The 26125-nt window shown below is 42.0% G+C and overlaps 1 protein-coding gene across 2 annotated transcripts; it reads left to right on the top strand.

Annotated features, from left to right (window-relative positions):
• Positions 1-266: 266 nt before the first annotated feature.
• On the top strand, positions 267-24831 carry DUSP29 (dual specificity phosphatase 29). Of its 2 annotated transcripts, none has more exons than XM_063338599.1 (4): positions 267-400; positions 8890-9103; positions 19089-19252; positions 24395-24831. In XM_063338599.1, the coding sequence occupies exons 2-4, from the start codon at positions 8919-8921 to the stop codon at positions 24640-24642; spliced, it is 597 nt and encodes a 198-aa protein (XP_063194669.1). In that variant the 5' UTR covers positions 267-400; positions 8890-8918; the 3' UTR covers positions 24643-24831. The 2 variants fall into 2 exon arrangements, with proteins under 2 accessions (XP_063194669.1, XP_063194668.1); XM_063338598.1 differs by having other exon boundaries at positions 19089-19309.
• The last annotated feature ends 1294 nt before the right edge of the window (positions 24832-26125 follow it).

Genomic DNA, 26125 nt, shown 5'->3' with positions numbered 1-26125 from the left:
CACCCACTGTCCCTTGTGCCAGTGCCAAATCGCTGGTGCATGGCACAACAGAAAACAGCAGTGCAATGCTGCTAACCCACATAGCATCGGGCTTGACAGGGGGATAAGAAGATAAAAGATGAGTTTTGTTTTATTATAGTCGACATGCAGGCATCACATTATCTTAGTCATACCAAGGCTAGGTAGCTAAATTGCCAGGTTTAATGTTTCAGGTCACATCAGGGAATAGTTTTACCAGCAGATGTAAAGATCGTCCTTTGGAGTGGGTAGCACTCAAGGTCAGAGTCAGCAAATCTTCCTCTAAAAATAGACTCTAGTTGCGAAGTTGGTAAGATTTCTTTTGTCGGTTCTGCCTCACTTCACAGAACCCAGCTACCTAGAGCAGCACCTAAGCTTACAGGTAAGACTAAGCAATATACATTTTCTGCTGTACTTCTTGTGCTCCTTTGCTTCATTTTATAACCCAGTTTAGTAAACCAGGGAGAGCTGATAAACTTTCTAAGGTAACTGATAATTTCATAAACCTGTTGCAGAGAAAAGAAAAAAAAAGCGTAAAACTATTGCAGAGTCAAAGATGTTTTGAAAGTATAATTTATAATTATTTTTTTTTAAATTGGTCATACTACAGAAATTACTTTATAAAATAGGAAGTTAGGTGCCAAAGCTGTATTTATCTTAGAGGTAATTTAAAAATTGAAATTTAGGGAAAAAAAATTTATTTTTTCAACCTTTTGTGACATCTGTCCCAGAATATTTTGCTTATTCTTCAATAATTGCTCCACCCTCCAGTCAAATCTAACTTTTCCAATTGAATTACAATTCCCTCAGATGACGCTGTCTTTTAAGTTTCTTTGGGCACTCTCATAATATTTAATGAAATCTCAGCTTAGTCTGTTTTAAATTTACCAGTTCAGTCAACAATAAAGAATGAGGGCAAAAATAAGTTTTTAAAAAGTCATCAGTGGCTTAGAAATTCATTGAAATAGCTGGTTAGTTTTGAATATTCACAGCAGGAGGGTCTGGGAAATAATTGCACGGAGGCTATGATTCTTCTGGTTTTAAACTGTTTAAAGGCGAATGTATTGGATGAACTATTTCACAGTCCCTGAATGTTTCAAGCATGAGAATGCAGAGGTAAAATAAAGGAACAGAAGTAAATGACAGTTTTTGGTGAAGACTAGGACAGGAATAAGGAACTCAGGGTGGTGTTATTCTTCACTTAAGTGTACTGCAGGTAGACCAGGGATCTCCAGTTTTGGGTGTACAACACTTAATTCTTTTATGGGTCTTTTAAAGAAAGATTTTTTTGAAGGACTTACTCCTCCTCCCTCCCAAGAAGTATTTGCACAAAATTAATTTTTCTGGTCTAGTGTTAGGGAACAAAACCACCCAAGGAGCCTTTGCAGCACCCTGGGGCGCAGCAAGCGCCAGGTTACAGAAGGAGGTATACAGGTCTTCATGGCTATTGCCAGCGTTTGGAGTCTGAGCAAAGTGTCACAGGGATGGCATATCAGGGAACACCATTTTGAATTAATTTGGTTAAATCACCCGACAAAGCAAGCTTTCGTTACTGCAGCTAACCAGCTCCCAGGCTCAACTGATGTACTGCGAGTCACAAAAGGCTTAGAAACCAAAGCACTGTTTACCCTCCTCCCAAGTGCAAACACTGCACTCCAGACAGCATGTGCATTGGCTTCTGCAAGGAGAACTTTCCAGTTTATAAAATCAGCCCTCCGCTTAGTCATACTCAAAAAGGGTAAGTACTTTTTCACCCCGAAGGCAGGTATGTACCTGGCATGCTGGCTGTAAATAGAAGAACAAAACATTTCTTAAGAATTCAGGGACTTGCTCAACTTGCTCAGTCATTAGAGCTGATTTTTGTCTGCCTTCAGCACCGAGAGAGAGTGCTTCCCCGGCAACAGGTTAGTAAACTGGATTCAAGCCTCTTGCGCATTTTTTTTGGAAGCGTGGGAGAACTGGTATTCTCCATCCTTTCCTTCTCTCAGGTACTTCCCTCTTGTAAACCCTCGTTACAGATACTGTTTCTCCACGAAGGTCTGATCTACGGTAGTTATTAAACTGAAAGAAGTAAATAAAAATAAAAGCATTATTTTTGCAGATGTCTGGAAGCCAAGGAGGTCTCAGGTTTGGACCTCCTGGAAGATGTGCTCTGATTTCAGTGGTGTTTAATTCTACCCAATAAATAAAAACATTCAAATAAGTCAGCTCTCCATACAGCATCAGAAAAGAAAATGGGAATAATTTCTCAATAGCAGGCATTTCATGAACAAAAATGATTTCTTAATCATAATTACAGGGTTTTTTTCCCCCCTTCATTATTGTTCTTTCAAATTTAGTGTTCATGGCAGTAGATAAATTCAGTCCCCAGGCTTGAGGGTCAAACCACTGACTAATTTCAAGGGCACCGTGGTTATCTCCTACTGCACTGGTGTGGGCATAAGGTCTACTGGGAACGTCACTACTTCTGTAGACTTCTCGTGAAGGCCCAGTCCAGAGCTGACAGATAGATAGCCTGCCTTGGTTATTTTCTTCCCCCGCATTGGCATCTTGGAAAAAAAAAAAAAACAACCCAAAACCTTAAGATATCACACCTCCACTCCCTTCTCAGAGCTGTCACGAGGAAAGAGGAAGCAAACTCTGAAAGCATCAAAACAGGAATAAGATTAAAATCTGCCTCCGCATTTACAAATAGTTTATATACTTAGGTGTTTGCTGGATGCTGAAAGCCTTCAATTCCCAGCTAAACCAGAAGAATTTGTGATTGCTTGGTATTTTCAGGGAGAAATAGCTTTTAGACAACTCGGAGTACAAACCAGAGGCTGGTCCGCTTGTGCACACCAAATTAAATTTAATAAAGCCAGCATCAACAGCCCCAGTAGCACAGGTGATTTATGTCATATGGGCTGGGAGAGCTCCCAAGAGCAGGAAACATGGGTGGTAAAGAATTTCAACTATTCTGCTATATAAATATGGACTGAAGTGGGCATTAAGGCAAGGAAGCACTGTGCCCTATGTCAGGCAGGACAGAACAGCTAACAGGATTACAGCATTCCTTCTGAAGGAAAAAGCGAGGAAAATTGTCTTCTGCCTCCATTTTTCATCCCACCTTTTATTTGTTTAGGCTCTCTCATTGCTTGTTTGTATCAACACCACTGGGCTCTGACCTTACTGGGGATTTGTAGCTCCAGGCACACAAAACCAGCTACAAATTGGCAGGCGGAGTACACACGCTTGTGACAACAGCGGTGATAGAGGAACCCCCTGGGTCAGTGAGGGGGACAGAAAAGAAGGGGAGAGGGTACACAGGTCCTCACGAAGGACAAAGGCAAATGCAATCCTTGTCTGTGCATGTCTGCTTGCCATTTCTTTTTTTTTTAAAAAAAAACCCCACCAAAATCTCTACAGCTGACTTGGATCTTAACTCCCAGGCATAAATCTTGCCAAATTGTTTGCCTTTTTATACACAGCACTAAGGCTTGCACAGCACATTCAGCCAAAAATATTATGCAGCATGGTATTTTGTTATGTAGATAATGACTTATAGCTTTCAGTCTCAAAGTACTCAGAAACTTCCACCACATCTGGAAAACCAGCATTAGAAAAGTATATGCCACTACCAAAGCTCTGACATTCACCTCTAGATACGAACTTCAGTTTTTTCCCCCCTATCTGTGAGATTACCAAACTGTACAGCTCGTGACTGATGTTTCCAAAAGCATTAGCTAACCCCCTACAAATTTTGGGGCAGAGGAGGCACATCCCTCCAGTTGAACAAATTTGAAAAATAGGCCACTATGATCTGTGACTTCCCAGAGCTTTCCTGGAAGTTTTGGCTTAATTTGAGTAGTTCAAGGGACTCAGAACAAGGTGTAGAAAGGAAATCTTTCACTGCCATATTACTGCTACAGCCACTAGACTGTGTTCCCTCTCTGAATTAAAAGCAGACAGACTGGCAGATTTCCCTTTTTTTTTTCCCCTTGCACTTTCTTTCTCCCCGTTCCGTTAAAAATAAAATAAAAAAGCTAAAGAGCTCTATAAGCAATTCCATTTGGCAGCTGTAGAGTGGATAGTGAACATAAAGAAGAGATTCCTTTGCTCTGCCTAATGCATGCTGCTTATCCAAATTAGCCACACAATTACTTCTATCAATGCAAAAGTAGTTTAATGTTTTTTTTTTCTAGTGCACAGCACTTGAGAACGACTTAAAATGCAGTGTAATTTGCCACAGTGTATGTCCTGAAGTGGCTCGCTAATGAAAAGAGGATTAACTCTCCATTATTCTGAATTACCATTTTGTGAAATCACTAACAATATTTTCATTTATATACATATAACCCAAGGGGGAGAAATACTCCAGCCATCCAAGTGATTAACAAATAAAATTCATTAGATAACATGCACTTTGGTCTTATTTATTAAGAGAAAGATTAGGGTATAAAAATGCAGATGACTGAATTTTTATCATCCTTGTTCCGATAATACACTTAAGTCCATGACAGCATAATTGGTGAGCGCTGGCAGCTCAGCGTTATAGTCACAGGCTGGATTGAGAAGCAGAACCCGCAGGATGTCAGGCTCGGCAGATGAAATCGCACAGGCTCGAGCATCGCACCCCAGTCCCACTGAGCTGGACCCGGCGCTGGGCTGCCGACCAGCCCCGGCCTCGGCACAGCGCAGCAGGGAGCAGAAGGAGCCAAGGCTTGGGCACAGGGGAAGGGTGGGACAAGCCGCAGATCGCCCTGCCTCGCTGGAAGGGAACTGCTGGCCCCAGTGCAGGGCTCAAACCTTCCTGCCAAGGAGAACCGCTCTGGGACAGTTTCCCCATCTGACTCTCCTCTCCATCCCTCCCCCATGGATTAGAAAGGCTGTCCTGTGCTGGAGCAGCACTTCCAGGAGCAAGCAGGGTGCGGAGTCCCTTATGCAAAGGGCATGAGGATCGTGCCTACTCCAGGGAGCTTTTACATCCAAGATTGTGTGTTCCCAGCGCAGTGCAGTGCCATGAAGTGACTGCCGAGCTGGTACAGGAAAGCTCCGCTGGTACGTTATTCAGCCTGCACTTCTTAGTTTATAAAACAAAGCATTTTAGCCCAAACGAAGCTCCGCAAGGGGTGGGAGACTGCTCCGATGAGCCTGTGCAGGGGTATCCCTGCAATCTGCCTGCCATCCAACTGCACCGGGTGAACACCCTGCAAGGGACGGTCTCCCCTCCCCAGAGGTCTGCAAAAGAAATCTGAGCTTTCCCTGCTTGGGCTTGTGCTAGACAGTCATCCTTATATAGACAAACAGTCATCCTTTATATCCACAACAGCGTTAAGAACAACCACCCCAAAAGAATATATTCCAGTCCACTCTTCTTTTAATTTAAGAGGGCAGGCGTAGGGAACAGTCTTCCCTCAGCTCCGTTTAGTGCATGCAGAGCAGTCAGTACAAGATGATGTTAGACATCTTTGGTTCCTGGAAAGACACAAGCCTTTCTGTCCTTCTCCCCTCAACCAAATGCTTCATGGCAATTGATTCCAGAGCTCAAGTAGCAAACCAGCTCTTTCCCCCTGCTTCCCCCTCCTCCTAGTTAAACTCTGTTACTTCTTACTTAGTCTAGAGTCAAATCTGAAATACATATTTTATTAGAAGAATTTCAACTGATGCTTTCCTGTGCTCTAATTCAATTTAAAAAAATCCCTGCAGCAGATAACATTGGCAAGGCATAAAAGAACAGCTTACTTGAAAGTTCGGGGAGCATATGGCTTCCCAGGACAGACAAAAACAAGTATTTCTCAGCAGAGGTCTAACTTTCAGAGTGCTAACCAAGCTTCAAACTGAGACGGTGTTACAGTACCACAAACGATCATTTGCAGATGTAATTGCCCTGTTTTGAGGTCTGCAGTCTACAAGCAGGACTATTGGTGTAACAAATCAATGAGCTGTGGCCACTGAGCATGATTACTGATTACATTGCTTTCTCTTCTCCCCCTCATTTCCTTCCCTCCCATGTTATGGAGCTGTTAATAAAAGCACAGTCAGTCCTTCAGCATCAAGGCAACAGGCTCTCGGTTCAGTTAATTCCTTACTAGACAAACAGCAGTTCTTACCAAGTTCTAGATAACAGTCTATTCTCTCCCAAAGTCAGACTGTGTTAGATTTGTATCTCTGACAGTCTAACATTATCTACAGTGTTGAGTCTGCATGTAGAATTAGCATAATTCTAGCATGGGAAGGAAAAAGGGTCTCCCGGGGAACGGCTACTGGGGGCACAGAGATGGGAGTTGGTGCTACTCAGAGGCACACAAGACCGAGCAATAAGGTAAATTTCCTAGAAGCTGGAATTCTCAGAGCCCTTCACAAACCTCAGCAGAGGACCACTTAGCTAAACATCATCATCATGTTTTAGGAAGCTTGGCTGAAAGATAGATCCCCTTGCCAGTGAAAGCAAGCCAATTCTTGAACAAAGGTGTACGCATGCCAAACAAAAAACAACTCCATAATCTTGCCTCGCTTTGGAGTAGGAAAACAGGAATCATTTTGCTTTTTCAAGTTTTATGGAGAAACAGAACATGACAGGCACAAAAGAGCCCAAACTGAGGGAAAAAACCCCATGGGTACACGGGATGTCAGTGAAAAATGGCCATCCTGCTTGCAGGAGAGCTCAACAACAGCTGCACGAAGGCACTAGCCAGATTTCTGTAATTAAAAGGACACAAACGTCACCAGTGGCCAACAGAAAAAAATTTGGGGGAGCCACTAACAGGATTTGTTGCCTGAAAGAAAGGTGGATTTTTGGCAGGCTGTACTCGCACAGTTCATAAGATTAAGCCCAACTCCACCTCCTCTTGTTATGAGCCTCCTACAAAACTGCAAGGTTCAACTTCTCCCTTCAAGGGGACAAGAGACAGGAGCAACCGCTGCCCTGCAACATCAGGCAGTCCAGCAGGAGAAACAAGACAGACCCAACAGGGAGATGGAACAGACAAGGAAGTCTGCAGCACACAGCTGGCAACATGGAAAAAATGAAACTTGTTTCAGAGGACAAGAGAAGAAGATGGTTAAGACAACTGGCAACAGGGTAAACAGGAGGTCAGGCATGTAGCCAGCTCCAAATTCTAGTTCCTAGAGGTTTGCTGTAGCATAAAGATCAGCTGCAGGAGCAGTTTAACTTCCTGCTGACAACCTGCAGAACAAAATGCGCTTTGCCTTCAGAAATGTGCAAATCCATAGAAGAAAACCAAAGGAGACTTTACGACACCAATGTCCCTCACAATAATTCTTCTCTGACATTGTGCCCTGGATCTTTGACATGAGTATTTCTCTGGTAGTCAGCAAAGTTTCCAGCACTGTTAATTTGGACTGAAAAGCTCTCACCTCATGTACACCTGTATCACTTGTCAATCACTCCCCTTGTTTCTTCTTCTTCTCCTTTACTGAGAATACATGGATGTACTGTACCTTAACTCTCCCCCTGCAAAATTTTCAAGTAATCAAAAAAACAAAATAAAAAAAACAAACCTGAAAAACCCTTGACCTAAACACACCCAACTCTGTATGTGTGAGGATACTGCAGGATAGTGCAGTGCCACACCTGAGCTAAGGAGCACAGCATTGCCCTCTTGCAGCTCTACTGCACCTGGAGCTGCTGGTAGGTTTGCTGCTAGTGCAAAGGTTTCTGTATGACACGTATTTCACTGGGCTTATACCCGAGATACTTCAGCTGCAGGGGATTAGGAAAGCTAAACATGGATACAAAAAACCCACCTGTCCAACAGACAAGGATATTCTTGCAAACCGATAGTTACCTACCGTGTACTAAGGCAGTGACTTCATAAAAGCATGGATAGGGGAGGTGTCAAGACTCAAGTTAGTCTCTGGCCTTTAACTTCACTCACCAGCTTTGCAAAAACTCCAGGCTGCCCTCTGAGCTCCCACTGTTGCTCCACAGCCGAAGGAGGCAAACTACACAGGGGAGAGTCTAAATCAGGATAGCAGCTGAGGAAATCACAGCAAGCAGGAGAGAATCTGGAGCTTCAAGAGAAGTGTAAAGCTGACGCCAAAGGATTCAATACTAGCCGATAGCTCAAACACATGAGACATCAAGGTTGTCAGTTCTGAGCAACACAGCTTTGACAGCACAGCCAGGCAAAGGGTGTTGGTTTTGGCAACATTAACAATACTCTGATTTTAGCTACAGGATAACATCACTCCATTACTCCCTTCTATATGTTCATCAGTGCTTCTTCCTACCCACTTGGCATGTATGCGTCTAGGAGGAAGTCCTTGAGCCCATCCTGGCTGAAAAATACTTTGTCAATCAGTCAGTGGTGCTGCAAAAAGGCAAACTCTCATTCCTGCAAAAAGCCTACAAGGTTCACTGTGCAGGTCTGCATTAAGGTCTTGAAAAAGTGTAACATGTACACCTACGATTCGCCTTCATAGACACATTTAATCCCCCTGCATTGATGAAAATCATGTAAAGGAGAAGCCTTTAGGAGACTCACAATTAACAATAAAGAAACGTCAAATTTCCTCCCTCAGTTGCCCTAGCTGTTCTAGATCCCTTGGATCTGGCTGCTAGACCTGTTTGGTGGATTCCCAGTGGATTTTCCAGGAAACAAATTCTCAGTGGAGACTGAACTTCAATGATCACAAACCTTTGGCTTTTGCTCCCATTGCTGGTGAGCTTGTCCAACCAAGTATCCCCTGCCTAGCTCAGGGGAGGCAGAAATCCAGGTGCAAGTCTGTTCAAGACACCAAGCAGGTACATCCATCTTGAACCATGCCCAGCCCAACCACAGGTGGCCAGTGCTGCTCCCAGCGTCCCACAAACAGAGCAGAACTCGCTTGCTTTGTTCTTAACGTTCTGTTTGGGTTGCATTCCAGTTGCTGGCACATCCTGAGCACGCTACTCCATGGACAAGATGTCATCAGCAGGTTTGAACACTGGGAAGAAAAATGCATACACAGCAATCAAAGTAGATCCTGATGAGGAATACTGCACCCCAGGTGCATTTGAATTGGAGCGACTCTTCTGGAAAGGATGCCCGAAGTACACTCATGTCAACGAAGTCTGGCCCAACCTCTACATCGGAGATGAGTAAGTCTACGTAGTACCTCTCCACATAGCAGATCTGTAAGTGCACATAGTACATCTCTTCTACACAGGAGATGACTAAGCTGTACTAAGTACAGCTCACCATCAGAGCAAGGTGTTTCTTTCCTCCTCCTACCCGTTCATTAGTATTTAGCGATGATGCTGTGATTTGATGAGCTACTGACAGATGCCAGAGTTCCACAGAGCAATCGGAGTCTGGCACGACCCTTACAGATACGGACACACAGCGTTGGTTGCTGTGTGGCGGAGTCTACTGTTAAAGACTGAGTAACAGGAGCAGTTGTGGCACCAGTGCAGGCTGCGGAGGTTGAAGCTAGTCACGATCTATTTTTAAATGTCTTATTTCAAGGAGTAGTTTGTCATTTATCTCTGAGTGACAGTCCTGCCACGGTTACACTGACAGAAGGGCATGGCCTAGATGTGTTGGACCACAGCTTAGGTTGGTTCAAGCCTAAAATGTAATTCTTGAAAAGTGACTGAAGAGACAGCTCAACCCGCAGTGGTATTTCTGCATTTCCAAGCCTGTGCTTGTGTACACGTATTCCGCATTTCCAAATTGCTCAAGAGATTAAAACAAACAGAACCCTGTGGAAGGCAAAGCTGCAGAGATGTGTCTCACTGATCAGACCAAGTGTGATTTGGAAAAAAAACAAACCCACAAAACAGACTTAGCTCTGCTGAGCACAGGACTAAGCTAGAAACAGCATATTCTGACAAGCAGAGATGACTGCTGCAGCAGGGAGACGTGCCATCAGAAAATCCCCCAGCCCAACCCATGAGCAGAGCAAGAGAGCTTTTCTTACCCCTTAGGCATTATTGGTCCCTTTCCCATTTTCCTCTACACCCTGTGCTAACATGACATTTATTTTACATGATCACTGTAAGGCACAAGCAGGAGCCCCACTGGCTCCAAAGTTCTCAATAATTTTTTTAAAAGGTCCTAAAATTCATCTGTTGCCAGCTTATAAAAGAGGAAAGATATACAGCTTTCAAAGTTACAAGACTCCTAATATCATCGACCAATCACTTCTCTGGCGCCAGAGGCAACAGAAAGACACACAAGAGCTCTGGGCTTTAACCAAACTGAGGCTCCCAATTTTAGAGACAGGAAAAAAAAAATATAATATTTTAAGCCACGGGAAGAGCCTGGCCAACTGACTCAGGAACAAAGGAAAAGGGAGTTGAGTTGTCCTCTTCCTATCCTACCCTGCCCCTCTTCTTAGCTATTTTCAACTCAAAGTTCAGGGTAAGGAACAGCCTCTTCTGGCATTTTTTTCCTACATCCTTGTTCAAAAACACCAGCAGAATTATTCTGAACAAAGCCATGAGAATAATTTCCCTCTTATCTCTGTGATAAAGCTGCCCTCTGAGTAAAGGGACCTGATAAGACAGTAGGTCTTTGGAGAGTCAGCCTCTAAGCCCAGGACACCAGCCACTGGCTCTTTCCTGTAATCATTCCTGAAGCAGTGGGTTGTTACACCTTGTAATTTAATAATTGTGAGGAGGCATGACTCTGAACACAATTCACTCCTGCACTTGGCACAAACTAACCAGAGGAACAGAAAAAGCAGCTTCTTGAGAGGTACTTGGAGCTACACCCACTTACACTGGGCAGTATATTTCTGCAGGAGACCAGTCTTAAGTCAGGAAGAAAGGGAACAGTGCTTCAAGGAGAAACAAGTCCTGCACAGCACTGGGACAAAAGAATCAGAAAGCCAATAGAGAAGGAAAAATAAGTGAGTACTAGGTGGGGGGTGAACAGAAGTAAAACTTCTCCAGAAAATGGGGCTCCCTGAAAGACGACGACTGCTGTCAGCCAGGTAAGGGCAAACTTGACACCCAGTAGCAGAAAATCTGAGATGAGAACCGGCCTGCAGTCAAGATGCAGCTTTCATCACCAGAACTAAAACTTGATTTGAAGCAGGCAAAGTCCAGGGACCTCTATATTTTTCCTCGGCCAACTCCACATCTTACTTCTGACCAACAGTTTCCCCCTTCAGTGTGGCAGGGGGTTTTGTATTGTTTTATTTTAAGATCTTGCTGTAGCACTGGTCGCCAAAGAGCTGCCATGGAGACATGAACAGATGTTGGGTGTATTTGCATCCTTAGCCATGCTAAATTAAGGTTGATCTTGAAAGAATTTAGTGGAGCTCATCAACAAAATCAAGTGAACACACACATGCAGAGTTTATCTTCAGAGCCTTCACATCTGTGCTTCATTCCTGCCTCCTGCATTTACAAGGTTAACAGGACTTGTGACTGCTTATGGAAATGCTAATTAATTACCCTGACTACGTAACCACATCTTCCTTCTAATGCAATACAGGCTATCAAGGAGCCCTGTGAGGCCACTCAATCCTTTTGTTACAAGGCTTTGCTGCAGATGTTGCCCAGAGGCAATGAAATCTCCATGAGCCTGTCAGGCCCAGAATAATCAAAGCCTCAAAATATAACATGCTGTGTTCAGCTCCAATTGAAATTTTCCTCCAGCAAGTTCCAAGGACTTTTAAAGACCAGACACTGGAACTTGCAGGAGACAGACCAGTGATAGGAATAAAACATGCTTTGCCAAGATTTTGATGCATCTGCTACCAGGATTAGGGCCTGCATGTATCCTCCTCACATCCAGAAGCCTTCTAAAGGGACAGAAAGCAGCTTCGTCTTGCTCCTTTTTTTCGCGGGTCACCAGGTTACTCGCACGGGCAGTCTTACTGGCTAATCCCAAGCCTGCTTGGTTCAGTGCAGTCACATGGAAAACCTCTGCCAGTTATGCAGCTTGTAGTTTTCTTCTAGCTCTTCAGCGACCACCTGATTACCTGAAATGATGTTCATGGTTGCACATTTCTGAATCTCAAAGAATATTTTAGCTGAAGACAAAGGCCTCCCGAGATTTTGTTTTCCTCTTAACTGTCCTCTAGCTCTCATTAGGATTTAACGCCTGATCACAATTTCAGGTGTTTCTGTGTTCTCAGACTACTCCCAGAGGAAAAGAAGTATTCTGGAGTCTAATTCCTTACAGATTAAAAAGAAAAATTTTGTGGATATGCAGCTGAACTGAGCTTGCACTTCAAGAAAGCTATGGTCTGTGTTTGTCCCAGTAGAGCCACAGGGCTCATGGTCTCGAGAACTAACACAGGTAAGCTTCAAGAAGACACACGAGTAACTCAAACCTACAGATTGGAGTGTATGATAATTAAAATACATAACTAAACTTTAAATATATGCTTAACTAAAATTCATTCTCTCCCCTTTCTGCAGAAAAACATTACAGTACAGCTTTTTCCAAGTACAGAGACAATTTATACTGATCTGGAAGAAAAGAGATGGGACTCACTCAGGGTAGCAAATACTTACCTCCCACTGTTTAGCTTTATGAACTCCTAGGATCTACATCAGTATTAATCATACAAAAATAGGAGTGTATGCAGATTTAGATTATAACAACACTCTTGAGGATATAGTTTCAACTCTGTGAGTATGAGAATCTGCCAATTGTAACAGCAGTTTAACAATCCAGAAAATCAGATCTGTAACACTGGACCATAAACCTCAAAGCAGCAATGGTTTCTAAGACAAGTAACGCTTCCCCACACAACACCTCTGACTATAGGTGATTTCTAACACTTGGTGAGTGACTGAAGTGAAAACCAGGAACTGAGAGACTACATCACGTGTTTAATGCCTTTGCTGTATAGAAAGCAGAGAGGTATTTCCTGTATCTAGGTTGGATCACTTACAAAACAACAGCCACCATTTTGGTCTGGAAAAAAAATAACGGACCATTAAATCTATTTCTACCACATATTATGAAGATCCTGTTCAGTATTTTCAGTGGTACCTAAAAATTCTTCTAATTCACACTGAGCAGAAGGTATCCACAGAAATGGAGCAGCACCTCAGAAGGAAAAGGGGATACAATGCAACACTATCTTTAGATTCCCCCAGTGCTGGAGTTACCAAAGGAAATTGGGTCAATATTATTGGAAATTCTCAACATCTCTCCTCAGGATGGAGAACTGCCAGATTTTCTTAAGAAAGTGTCAGTATTGCCTATATTCAGGAAGCTTCTTTCTGACACTGACCATCTGGTAAATTATCATCCTGCATCAAGCTTTCCTTCAGCATTTAAGAAAATGGAAAAGTTTGAGATGATTCCTCTTCTAGTAACATGTTGCCTCAGATTTCCTTGTGTTTTGTCAATCTGGGTCACATCGAGCTGTGGGCTTTAATAGTCTATACCGAAAGATGTTTGCATTGCTCAACCTTCACATGAAGCTTAAGAGACTTGGCTCTACTTAGAGCTTATAAGCACACCAGTCTTCTGGTTGACCAGTACCAGCTATAAGGTGCTGACTTACCTGTCGCAGGAGCTGCTCTGCCCACACTCCCACAAGGTGTTTCAGAACATTGCTTCCCTTCTCCTTTAGATGCGCTTGGGTTTTCATGAGCCGCCTTCTCTTCCCTTTGTTAGCTGCTTTTTATATACTTGATGTGGAGATGCAGGCTGCAGTGCCTCCAGGTTGTTTTTCCCCTCTCTTGCAACTCCATTGGTTTGGGCATCTTCCTGATGAAAGCAGCTGGGACTAAAGCTTGTTATGACAGTATTTTTGAAAAGAGAGAGAAGGGATTTGGTACACTGGAGATGGCAATTTGAAAGGAGGGATTTTCTTTCACGTTGTAACTACTTACATCGTTGCTTCCAGAAGGCAGAGTTTGCTGCAGCACTTGCTTTTAGTCCTACGAATCTCAGCTTTAAAATTGACAGCAGGCATAGTCTTGGACAAGCCTTTTACTTGCCCTTGCACAACCTAAGAGACATAAATAATCTTTTGGGAAGCATCTGAAAATGGAAGACAATTTTGTTTGGGTCAGTTCTTCTTGGTGGTAGTCTGTTATTATCAATATATCCCTATGCGAAAGTGATTTTATGTTGTATTTTCACCATTTAGGTGGCATTCCCATATCAAAGTACTCCCCCTTGCCTCAGAACTTTAAAAACATGTTTATGAGTCCATCTGTCCTACAGTAAATGCAGGGTCTGATTCAGCAAAGCGCTGAGCTTTTGCTTAACACGCTTTGCTACAGAGGGAAGGACTTCTGGGTATGCTTAACTTTTAGCATATGTTTATGCGCTCTGAACTGAAGAGCTGATGAGTTTTTATGTGGGACCAATCTGCCCTGTTCATCTCTTACTAAACTGAATTATACCAAAATTTTCACTGTTATCTTCCAGTGCCATACTTCACCTTCTCTGCATAGGAACACATTCAAGACAGACACTGGAGACCACAGTTGCACTATGTAAAAGGAAATCAAGTGCTAATAGCACAGATGGTGGAGATATACAAAATGAAAACAATTGCAAGAGTAGTGAAATGCTTATGGCTTCACCTACACTGACATTTGTAGCAAACTCTTCTTTACAATGGTGACTTAAAATTCAACCACAATCACAAAAATGGAAATACTAGTTGCAATTTATTAGGAAAGAGCAGCACCCAAAGAGGGAAACAGGAACTATTAAACTCTGGTAGTGAGCCAATTGCAAGGGAAAAAAATCTGTGCCATTTCTAGCTGAAACGGAATTAGAAATAGACTTATAAATCCCCCAATAAGGTATATGATTCATATACCCCTGAATGATCCTATGCTATTAGTCACCTCAACCAATCAGATATTTGCAGATATTTATGCTTGATTTATTCCTTCCTTTCACCTACAATACTGATATCTCAGGCATGGTAAAAACTTCAAGGAAGACCAAAAGCATTCCCCCTTGGGACATAACCAGGAGTACCATGAATGATGAAACACCAAAAAAAAAAAAAAATAGGCTCTGATTAAAGTAAACAGATAATGAGGGATGCTTCCACAACAGCATCCACACTACAGATTCAGTTGAGGCTGGAAAGCAAGCCAGTCCATCACACAAAGCCAGAGTTCACTGATGGCTAAAGCCAGTCCAAGCAACCACATCAAGAGGCACTGTAACATTTCCATTTACAGGCACATGGGTCTCCCTATATGAGGGTTAACAGCCTGTTTCCCGCTCTCTGTCAACGGGCAATCAACATGCTGCAGACCCAGCATGACCTCAAGCTTAACTGCCTATATTATAGCAGCGTCAGAGTCTCAGCACAGGGCATCCCTGTCCAATAGTATTTATGATCAACGGGCAAGGTAAAAAGACAGCTGACTGGAGTGAAAAGGCAGACAAACCCGGGTCAGTACGACAACTGGGCTGGTGGTCCACCTGGGCTGTCTGCCTGGCTTTTGGGGAAAGGTTTTACAAGAAAAAAAACCGCGGAAAGTTTTTGAAAGAATAGCAGACATATCTTTCATGAAAATGTAATTATCAAGTGCAAGACTGGGGGGATGGAAAGAAAGGAGACAACACATAAGTGCTTCCTTATCTCCTTACCAATTTTGAAACCAAGCACTCCTTCTCTTGAAAAAGAGTAATCGTCACTTCATCTTTCTTCAAAAGATGCAGATTTTAAAGCCCAAGGCAGGCACCTCCTGCAGTCCAGTGAACTCTATTTTGTATTGCACAATAACTGTTTCCTCAGATCTCTACAAAATATTATGTATTAGAAGCCTTATGAAAAGCTTTCCATAGATAATGCTGCCCACGGTATCTGCTGGAAGAAAGGTACCCAACATCCTCTTTACAGATTACACACAATAGCTCAGCCTGCAGATGCACCAGCCGCATACCCACAGGACCTACGTTGACCATGCTTCACTTAGCCAGGGCAAATGTTTTAGGTCTCGGTTCACCTGAAAGGTTCTACAACACCTACACACAGCAGAGTCTGAGCATCTGTTCCAGTGAAAATGTGGAGATCTTAACAGAACTGAGTGCTCAACACTGAGCATTCATTTAATGGAAGTTTTCCAGATTAGCAACATCAGTAGAAAGAATAAAATGTGCATCCGTATTATAAAGAAAAATATTATATTGGGCAAGGTTACATTCAGTCCACAAGGGACAGTCCAAAACTGCTGAATCAGTCTACTCATCAAGTGTAATTAAAAATCAGGTAACATTTTAAAATCAGCCTATTCCAAGCATTGAGGAAAACAGTACAAATTCTTCAGTGCCAAAACCAGTGGAGCAGATAACCCTCTAAGCACTTCCTTGGTACATTTAACAATTTACTTTATAAGTAAGATATTCACAGAAGATGAATTAGTTACATCTGAGCATTTATGATGGGCTTTTTGCAACAGCATTCAAGGTTGATCCATTGCTGCTTCTCTTTCCCTTTCCAGCCCAAGCCATGGGGAACACAATAAGCTAACAGAGTAAAAACACACACGTTCTCACACTCCAACAGGCCAAGGGCCAGACAACACTAATGCAAATTGTGATGCAAAATGAACACCTAACTGCATTGCCTTTAATTGATTAAATAAGAAGGAGAAGGATTAATTCCATCCTGGGCCCTGAATTCACAGTATGCAGCTACAGGGAAGATTGGGAGGTGGAGGGGGAAGCTCAAAGAGATTGGCCAGACTGAGCTGACTGCTTATGCAGTCAGTGAAAGACAGTATTCCTTCTTTCTGAATACCTACTGAAACACTGGGGCCACTGAGCACTTAAAAACGAGATCCTAAGACATAGAACAAAACTGTGTGACCATCAGAAACAAAAGCATTCCATGCACCCGCTGCGTCAAAAGGCAATCTCCTGAGAATCTAATCAAAGAAACAGGAAAACTAGATTTCAGATGAATGTAAGTAAGTGTCAAATGTTAGTGACTGCAATGTGACCTATTGTTTGACACTGTCCTTGCTCGGATCAACTTCATCATTTAATTCACATGCTATTTATTAGTCTGAGCAGTGCTTGCAGAACCCAAAGTTTGTCAGTATCTACCGTCCATCAAAAACCTTGTTTTTCTTCTGACCCTAACTACATTGCAGTTGCAGTTACGCTATTCCACATGTAGGTCTCCACTTGCAGTTTAGTTGAGCAGAGATCTCTGACCTGAAACCATCAGTCTTTCATGGTTTGTTGGATACATGCTTTGGGCCAAGCCTGGTGAATGGAAAACGTATTTTCTCTATCCCAGTATCAGGGAGGCAAACAAAATAAGCCTTAATTTGAAAACAGAATCTGTAGTTCACCTCAAGCACATCAAAACCAAAAGAAGTAGTTATTCTCTGCACCTTTACTCTTTGGCCAGGACATTTAATCTGCTTTTTAAGTACTGGCCATCCTTATAGTCCAGAACTGAAGTGCCTTTGCTGGCAAAGTGTACAGAGCATATCCACCTGAACAGAATCCTAAGGGACAAGTTTTCCAAAAAGAGGGAGAAAAACAAACATCCTTCTAGGTCAATCGCTGCCACAAAAATACAAAAGGAATTTGTATTTAACCCTGGCATTATTTAACCCAAGGTGAAGGTGGCAAGTCACAGCACTAGCAGCAAGATGATGCTGGCTGCTTCTCTGTCCTCCAGAGTCTCCTGAGTCTAGGCAGGCATCACCCCACTAACTGGAGGTTTTATTTATTTTTTAAATCATCACATAGGTGACTTATGACATTATTTCATAGCAAAAATGCCAGTAGGGTCAAGACATTACCATTCCTGACCAGAAAGGAATTTCTGCAGGAAGAATGGCCTACTCAGAACAGCCAATTACCACAAGCTTAATTTAAATCAGAAAGAGCATAGGTGAGACCTTCAGTATCCATATCCCAGTTAAATGCTCTAATGACTAGGTTCTTGACTGCTCAAAGGGGGATTCTGACTTTGACAAGAGGCTGGGAAGGTGGAGTCAACTTCAAGCTATTCTGAGCTGTCACCACTAGAATTATGAAACACAACAGGTAGCCCACCACAACGTCCTGTGTGACAGCAGCTGCATTTACACATTGAAATGTTCAGGAAACATTCATGGAGAGAGGTACTTTTGGTTGAAAAAAGCTGTTTCACTTCATGCACTAATTCATTTATGGCAGCAGTAGTTATGTGAAAATACATTAACAGAATAAAGCCTATGCAATTCTTTGCAAAAAGCTCAGTCATCTTCCTAGGCACTAATGAAAACTTGACAGTTTTTCCAGAATAAAACTTTTCAAAATTAAAAGCTTTCTGTAATGGAACAAAAGAGTTTTTACGTATCTGTCCACACACTACACTTTTTGAGGAATTTCAGACTGCTGGCAAGCACTTAAGAGTGGGTATTGGGCACACGAAAATCTAGGATTTCCTCCCCTCTCTGACTTCCCTTGCCTAAGTGAAGAAAGGACAAGAACAGATTAGAATATTGGGCTAAATATATGACTTTCAGCTTCCACTGAAGGCTACTACCCAATTTCCATATCTAGTTCTTTTTGCTTTAGACCTCTGGTTTAATCAAACATTCAGTAAAAGGAAACCTGATAGGGAGTTGTGACCACAGAAGGATGATTTTTTTAAAAAATATTTTTATTTAAATAGAAATGGAGAAAAAACTCTGTAACTTCTTTCAGGGATAAAGAGCTTCTTTTTGAATCCCAGATGATCTTACTACTCTCCTAGTACTGACTCTTTTATTAGTTCTGCAGTATCAATTGATGGGACAGAAGGGGAAAGCAGCATTCATGGGCCCTATTTCAAGTTCTGCCACTGATTTGCTTTTATGACTTTAGATAATTCATTCTATTTCTTTCTGTATCTCAAGTTTCTTTTCGTACACGTTGTACATGATGGATAGAAACCAGTATTGCCTACATTACAAAGGCACCAGGAAAATACGTTCATTTTTAAGGTGCTCCAAGGACCTGGGAGTGATAGTCATGAACTCCAGAAGGATCATTCACTCTGAAAGCCAGTATCTGAAAATCTCTACAATGGCAAATGATGCATTTTTTTTTAAGCATTTAGAACATACCTAATCAGAGATTTATTTTTTTTCTGGCTTGCTGCGTAAGCAAGAAGCTTCCTCACTTACATGACAGCTCTTGTTTTAACAGGAAAACTGCATTAGATCGCTACAGCCTTCAGAAGGCAGGCTTCACCCACATCCTCAATGCGGCCCACGGTCAGCGGAACGTGGACACAGGACCAGATTATTACCACGACATGAATGTGGAGTACCATGGAGTGGAAGCAGATGATCTCCCCACTTTCAAGCTCAGTCAGTTCTTTTATTCAGCTTCTAAATTCATTGACAATGCGCTTCAGGACGAAAGAAGTAAGGAGGGTGCTGAAAATGGTTAAAAACAGTACAGGATTTACTCCATCTGATTACAAGCATAGTTCCACAGCATTCAACCTTATGGGAATGAAATAAGTCAATACAGTTTAACAGAGAATTAAAACTAGTAGCAGGGAACTAGTTTAAGAGAAGGTAGTGATGTAACTAGGCCCTTTCTCACTGCAAAGCTAGTACCAGCCCAAGTGCCCCTGACCAAGCACTTTTATCAAAGTCTGTATCACAGCTTACATTAAGGTCTCCTGTCTGATAGAGGTTTTTTGTTGTTGTTTTGCCTCCTTTGTAAACACATCAGAGACAATCGGACATTGCATGGGTTCCATGAACTAGCTGTCCTTTCCTCAGATTAGTCCCTATTAAGAAACGTTTAATGAATATTGGTTGCATAGTGGTGGGACTGGAACATGAGCGCTCTGCAGAGATTCCAGGCTGTCACTGCACAGCTTCACGCTCTGCAGCATTAGATTCACTTTACAAATATAAAAACCACCTTCCTACCTGGCCATCAGATCTACCCCAAGCTATAACAGATTTATCTCTCTGCCATCTTCCAAGCAGCAGGGGACTGAAACAACTCTGACAGCAGACATCTAGAAACATTTCATTAAAGCCTTTGTAATTTCTCAGCTTGATTACTACAATTCATTATTTGCTGACCTCCAGCAGTGTTCTATCAGAAAGCTTTACACTGATGTGAAGTGCTACAGCCTAGGCCTCACACTGGCTTTCAATATTACTCCTTATTACTCATACTCCTTCCCCCCAAACGATGTCTTTTTTTTTTTTTTTTTTTTTTTTTTTTAAATCTCCACAGGATATTTTACCAGAAACCAGCTGAGAAACTTAAGACTTTGCTGCTGACCTACAAAGATCTTAAAATCAGAGGATCACATATCAAGTTTCAAGCCTCCTGTCAGCTTCTGTTCTTGGCTGTTTAGCTCAGCTGTAGACAGCTACTACCTTGGCTTGCCCCCAATAGCCAGCCAGGTTTTAAATTCTACCCTTTCAGCAAGTACAGTCTACAGCAAGAGTCCCTTCCCTTGTTCAGGAGAAAGTCTTGAAAGCAGTTCAGTTTTAAAAATCAAAGTCCTAATAGCAGGCAAAACTGCTTCGGAGCTTACTTGCTTGTGAAGAAAGGTACCTGGCATTTCAAAAAGCAAATCTGAAGCACTGTCTTTGGGAAGGAGCGGATAACTAACACGCACCTCTGTCTAGCCATGGCTGGAGGCCAGAGGTCAGCATCAGACTGGAGTAGCTGAAATAAGAAATGCAGACTTCCTCACTTCCATCACTCTCCTGGTTCCTGTAACACCTTTGTCTGCTACATGCAAGTAAAGAAACAAGCACAAAGGAAGCAGCAAAGGTTGAATAAAAAACTTACACCCCAATAAATACAGAGGCAGGGAAGGATGAAGGTGGGGAGGAGAATCAGCCTTTTTGTTTCAAAACCACATCGAAGTCCAGGAAGTTCTGAAACAGTATCAAGCACCAGTCCAGCACTGAAAACACAAGACCAATCAAAGAGTAACTGGATGAACTTCTACAAAAAAAGTGAAAAAAAAATAAAAAATCTGCACTTAAGTAGATATTACCAACTGCAATCATTTCTGTAGCTGTGCACTGCCTGCCACACTCACGTGATTTTTAAATAAGATAGCTAGGATGTTCTCTGATGGAGACCGATAAAATAAATTACTGTAACACCCAGGAAGAAAAAGAGCAAGCTCTTAACTTTCTCATGAGGAAAAATATACTAAATGTACGTCTCCTATCCCAGACAAGGATATGCATAAAGGCACATATGCATGGCCCACGAAGAGGCCGAGACTGAATGCATGACAACAGCTTTCCAACACACATTTACAGAACAGAATGACTCCAGAAGCTAGACTAAAGAGTAGACTGATGTCTCTTACGCTTACAGGAGAAAAGACTAAAGGCAAGTAACTAGTGCTCTCCTCCAACAACATAAATGCATTATTTGTGAATGCACATCTAGTGAAGAAAGGTGCTATGCATTTTAAGTGCCTAATGAAAGGAGCATTTGTGTGCGTCTTCCTGACTGACAAACAGCTTCCAGATTCCTAAACAGGATTTTATAGTAAGTAACCAAGTACCTATCTCCAGTGGTAATATACTGAAGTGGGACTTCAGTATATGCACTAAATACTTCTGATCAGTAACACCATTACACTCATTTGCTACTTTGCATTAGAATTGAGTAAATGCAAAGAGAAGGAAAAGGTGAAAACTTTAGCCTTTTGTAACTAGAATGTAGGTATTAATGAATTTGCTCCGGTTATACCACACTGTTTGAGGTGTGACCCTCAGCCAGCCAAGTGATCAAATTCATTGAATAGATGTCTTCATACAATGCATTTTACTGGGAAGATGCTCAATAGACAATGTTATTGAAACAAGTTGTCAGACAAATGAAGAAGTCTCTTTCTGCAACAGGCCAGAAAGCTTGGCAATTTGGTTGCTGTCAAAACACAGTCCGAATGCATTAATTCCGATGTAACCTTCAAAATCTTTGTGATGGTGAAGAAGCTCCCTGATCAGAACAGTATTTGGAGACTTTAAACACAGGAAAATGGACTTAACGCTGAAGTTATCTCAGTTATAACAGTTTTAGAGGCAAAGTTGAACTGTTCACAATTATGCATGCTATCATTCAGCTGTGTATAAAGATATGAACATGTAATTCGGACCACAGGACAGCTTAAAATTTATACCAGTGAGGCCTGATTAATCTGAAAGGAACACGTTATTTTAAGATGTTTTTAAGTTCCCTTCTATGCTACAGATTTCGGTCCCTTTGTGTCTTAGTTCCACAAGATGTAGAGGGGAAGAGCATTTCTTCTCATGTGAAGACGTCACGGGAAAAAAATACACTAAAGACTGAGAAGATAAAAGCAATGTGAGAAAAAACATGAGAGACAGACGCAAAGACCCAAGGCATTTGACCAAAGACACCTCAACGTTCATCGCTCCATCCGACTCTGGAAAGGGAGTGCTGCATCTAGACAGACTTTCAAGAAACACAAGCCCAACTCAAGTGACCAAAATAGCCCAGGGACCTGTCACCACTCAGCAGACCTCCAGCTCCATGCACTGGTATTTTATATTCAGCCCCAAAGGATGTAAATGGTCAGGATCAAAGACTGCAAGAGCACACTCCCTCTTGGGGAAAGAGGTTCAGATTGGTCCTTACATTGGAACTGGACAGTACAAAATAGTACAGAAAACACATGGCCCTATGTTTTGCTGTAACAGGCAGTCAGATCTTGAATATTCACATACAGAAAAGGCTAGACCTTATTTTCCTACAACCAGGAGGCATTTCAGAAAACTGTACAGCCATTTTTTGCCTTTGTTATCACAATATAAAATTGTACATTCTCTCCTAGATCCCCTGCATTTGCCACCCACACAAAGCAAAGCCTTCCTTGTCCTATCACGTATTTTATCACCTCAACAGCAACCCATTTACAAGGTGGGAAGCTCTAAAGAGAGGCATGAAGGGCTGAACAAATGAGAGTTTTCATCCGTTTCAAATATTTGCAGTAATAATAGAAGGGATTATCATTTTCCAGGAGAGGAAGAGGCACTTTTAGTTATCAGAGCAACTGGAATTTTGCCAAGATGCCTCTAAGACTATCTGCTGGGATTAGGATGCAGACTGTAACCATTAATCCTCTAGTGTTGGCAGCTCTTGATGCATCCATTACACAGCAATGCTACTTGTGCCAAGGCATACTCTTGTGCTTGGAAGCAAAGGAGTTAATCAGCAGGAGTCACAGCTTTGCACCCAACACTTCTCACTAGGCATAGCTAACGGAGATAAACTATTATTGGCCCTGATAGGATTTTTTTTTTCCTGTGGCAATTCAGCTTAGCAGGGTGTTAGAGAGAGTGCTCCAAATCTACTTCCTTCAGCAGTTCAACCCTTTGTGAGACCCCCTCAAGGGCTTTGAATCATTTTTGGAAATCTTTTGAAGTGTTTCAAAACCTGTCAATCAGACCTGAACCTACTTACTGTCCTCTTCCTCCACCTCCCCCAGACACAGCAAATGGGGAAGGTTCCACTTTGGCTTACGTCCTTGCTAGTACCTGAAGCCAAGGACTTTCTGCCTCTGGAAGTTCAAAGTTAAACCAAGCAACGTCACAAACCTACATCTTGAGTCACACTTATTCAGAGATGAAAACTGTTAACAGAGACTCTGGATTCACAGTATACAAGTCAGGCCACTACTGCAAGGAGCTGATCACGTAATCCAGAGAAGTGGTGTGGGGGGGGAAATGTTACTTTAATGCAGCATAATAGGGTAAGGGTGACTAACCAGAGATTTCTAAAGAAGCTTTTCTATCCCCCTGGTTATACACCTATTAACTTCTATGGCCCTTCTTATCCTCTGCCCTTACATGTATACCAGAACCTTAAAAAAAAAAATCCTTGGTCTGCCATGTTTTACAAACAAAGTAATGAGGTATGAAGCAACGTAATCTAGATCTTAAAGGACATTATGATCAGAAAAACAAAAAATAATCAAATTCGGTTAACTTTTGTGTTTTGTTGGTAGAACAGAAATGCTCTTCTGTGCATCCCATTTATCCTCATGGAGGGATGGTTTGATAGCACACCAAACCCTCCCACATCCTTACGCTTTGGTCATTATGCCCAAACACAGAATTACATACAAGCTGCTTGTAAGGCATGCAAGATTAGGCTGCAGCGGGGCTTGCCATGCTACTTAATGCAAGGATGCAGCCCCCAGGCCTTCTCTGCAACCTTTGGTCACACATAAATTCAAAGATATCTGGTTTAAGATTAAATGGGTAATCTCCAATGTAGATGACATTCAGTTACTACAGTAAGATTTACAACGTCAGTTTCCCCAGCCGTAAAAAGACAGGTCTTACAGAAGTGCTGGTAAGGGTAGTCAAGCCACCAAACAGAGCAGGGGCACTACAGAAACCTTTGCTATCAAAAAAAAAAAAAAAAAAAAAAAAAGAAATTACCCCCCAGTGTAATCTTTGCATCATCTCTCTTTGTTTCTGCAGACAAGGTTCTGGTTCACTGTGCTATGGGCCGCAGCCGGTCAGCAACATTGGTCTTGGCTTACCTGATGATTTACAAGAACATGACAGTGGTGGATGCCATTGAGCAAGTATCAAGACACCGATGCATCTTGCCAAACCGGGGCTTCTTGAAGCAGCTGAGAGAACTGGACATTGCATTGGCACTGCAGAAGAGGAACACCAAGAACAGCCTACCATCTGATGATGACGAGAACAGCACCACAATCTAGTATTGTTCCTGGCAGGATGGTGCTACTGGAAAAGAAATTCCATAAAAGGAGGGGAGGGGAAGGTGTAGTTAATTACACAGTCACAAGGATAATTTGTTATTTGGAAGGAAAACCAAAGTCATTTCAAACGCTGTCAAGATGAGAAGGAAGAGAAGCCAAATTTAAAACTTATCTTTTTAGAATGTTCCAGCCTTAGCGTTATTCTTTGTGACACGAACAAATAAATTTTACCCTCTGTAAAGCTTTTATGGCCCAAAAGCAGGCACAACTTAAAGCAAACCCTCTTCTAGCTGAATACCCTGAAAATTCTGATTCTAAGCTAAGCACATGGCCTTTAAAAAAAGTGGAGCTGGGCATTGCTGGAAAAATTTTGCAGGGAAGAGACCGAGATGGCAGCAGCACAGATGAATTCTTAAGTTTAGTCCCAGAGCCCTGAAGAATTTTGCAGGAGTTTTTTTGCAGGAGTTTGCCCTTTTGTGCTGTTTCCTGTTATCTCCATTTCTTCTTTCACAGTAATAATCTAGGGCAGCACAGCTTTTAGAGAGCCCCCGGATGAGGATCAACTACCCAATCTTCACAATGGACTTTGAACCACACCATGCAAGCTAGAAACAAAGGAAGACCCTTGGGAAGGTCAGGTGCTTAAGCAGATACAACAATTCAAGGAGATACATACAAAAGGCATTTTAGCAGTTTCAGTTTTAACTTGTTTTTCCTAAATGCTTCAACTACCTGAATTTTAAAAGGTCCTATACATTCAGTATCCAAGTCAATTTACTAGTCTACAAAAAAAAAAAAAAACTGGGAAAATTGTGTGTTGTGACTTTTTTCTGGCACTTGGAAAAATTAATAGCTAGAACATTAAACAAGAAAAATATTTCTACAAGGAAGTTCAACACCCAACTTGTGCAGCCCTAAAAATCCCCTAAATAATCATGGATTATAACTAGTTTTAATGAGATTTTAGTTTTGATTAAAAAGGCAAGAGACACAGGTGGAACTTTTAAAAAATATCTCACAGTAACCTGAACAAACAGCAGAAAGCTGCTGTTGTGCTTCCAGACACCATTTATATTTACCACTATTAAATGTTTCCTGCTATATCAGCTTTAGTCACCTTAATACATTATTGTGCTCCAATACAGTTGCTAGTAACTGCACTTGTTGACCATAGTAGTCCAAATACACAAATGACAACGCTGGATCTACTTTTCTACATAAACTTGTTCAATTTACTCTATTTAATACAAATTATCAGTAACTGTGTTTTAACATAATTAGAGTTTTGCCACCTCAGCAGTATTTGACAGTCTTAAAATATACTGTAAAGGAGAATCACAATTAAGCCATGTTTACCTTTTTTGCATCTGCAAGAAGGTCAAGTAATCATCCTTCCTACTGGAATTTTGCCTAATTCCATGCATCGGGTAAGAGCTATTTACCTCCTCAGCGCCTGAGAGGAATGACCTCGCCACCAAGAGCA

Source organism: Chroicocephalus ridibundus, chromosome 6 (genome assembly GCF_963924245.1).
Source record: "Chroicocephalus ridibundus chromosome 6, bChrRid1.1, whole genome shotgun sequence".
Lineage (NCBI taxonomy): Eukaryota > Metazoa > Chordata > Aves > Charadriiformes > Laridae > Chroicocephalus > Chroicocephalus ridibundus.
The sequence above is the reverse complement of the archived record's forward strand: the minus strand, read 5'-3'. Positions and strand labels throughout refer to the sequence as shown.

Bases quoted from the DNA above. Each gene is read 5' to 3' on its own strand.
- DUSP29 (XM_063338598.1), top strand. From the start codon at position 8,919: ATGGACAAGATGTCATCAGCAGGTTTGAACACTGGGAAGAAAAATGCA. The intron at 9,104-19,088 runs GTAAGTCTACGT...TTGTTTTAACAG, and splicing joins AACCTCTACATCGGAGATGA to GAAAACTGCATTAGATCGCT. The intron at 19,310-24,394 runs GTAAGGAGGGTG...TTGTTTCTGCAG, and splicing joins TGCGCTTCAGGACGAAAGAA to ACAAGGTTCTGGTTCACTGT.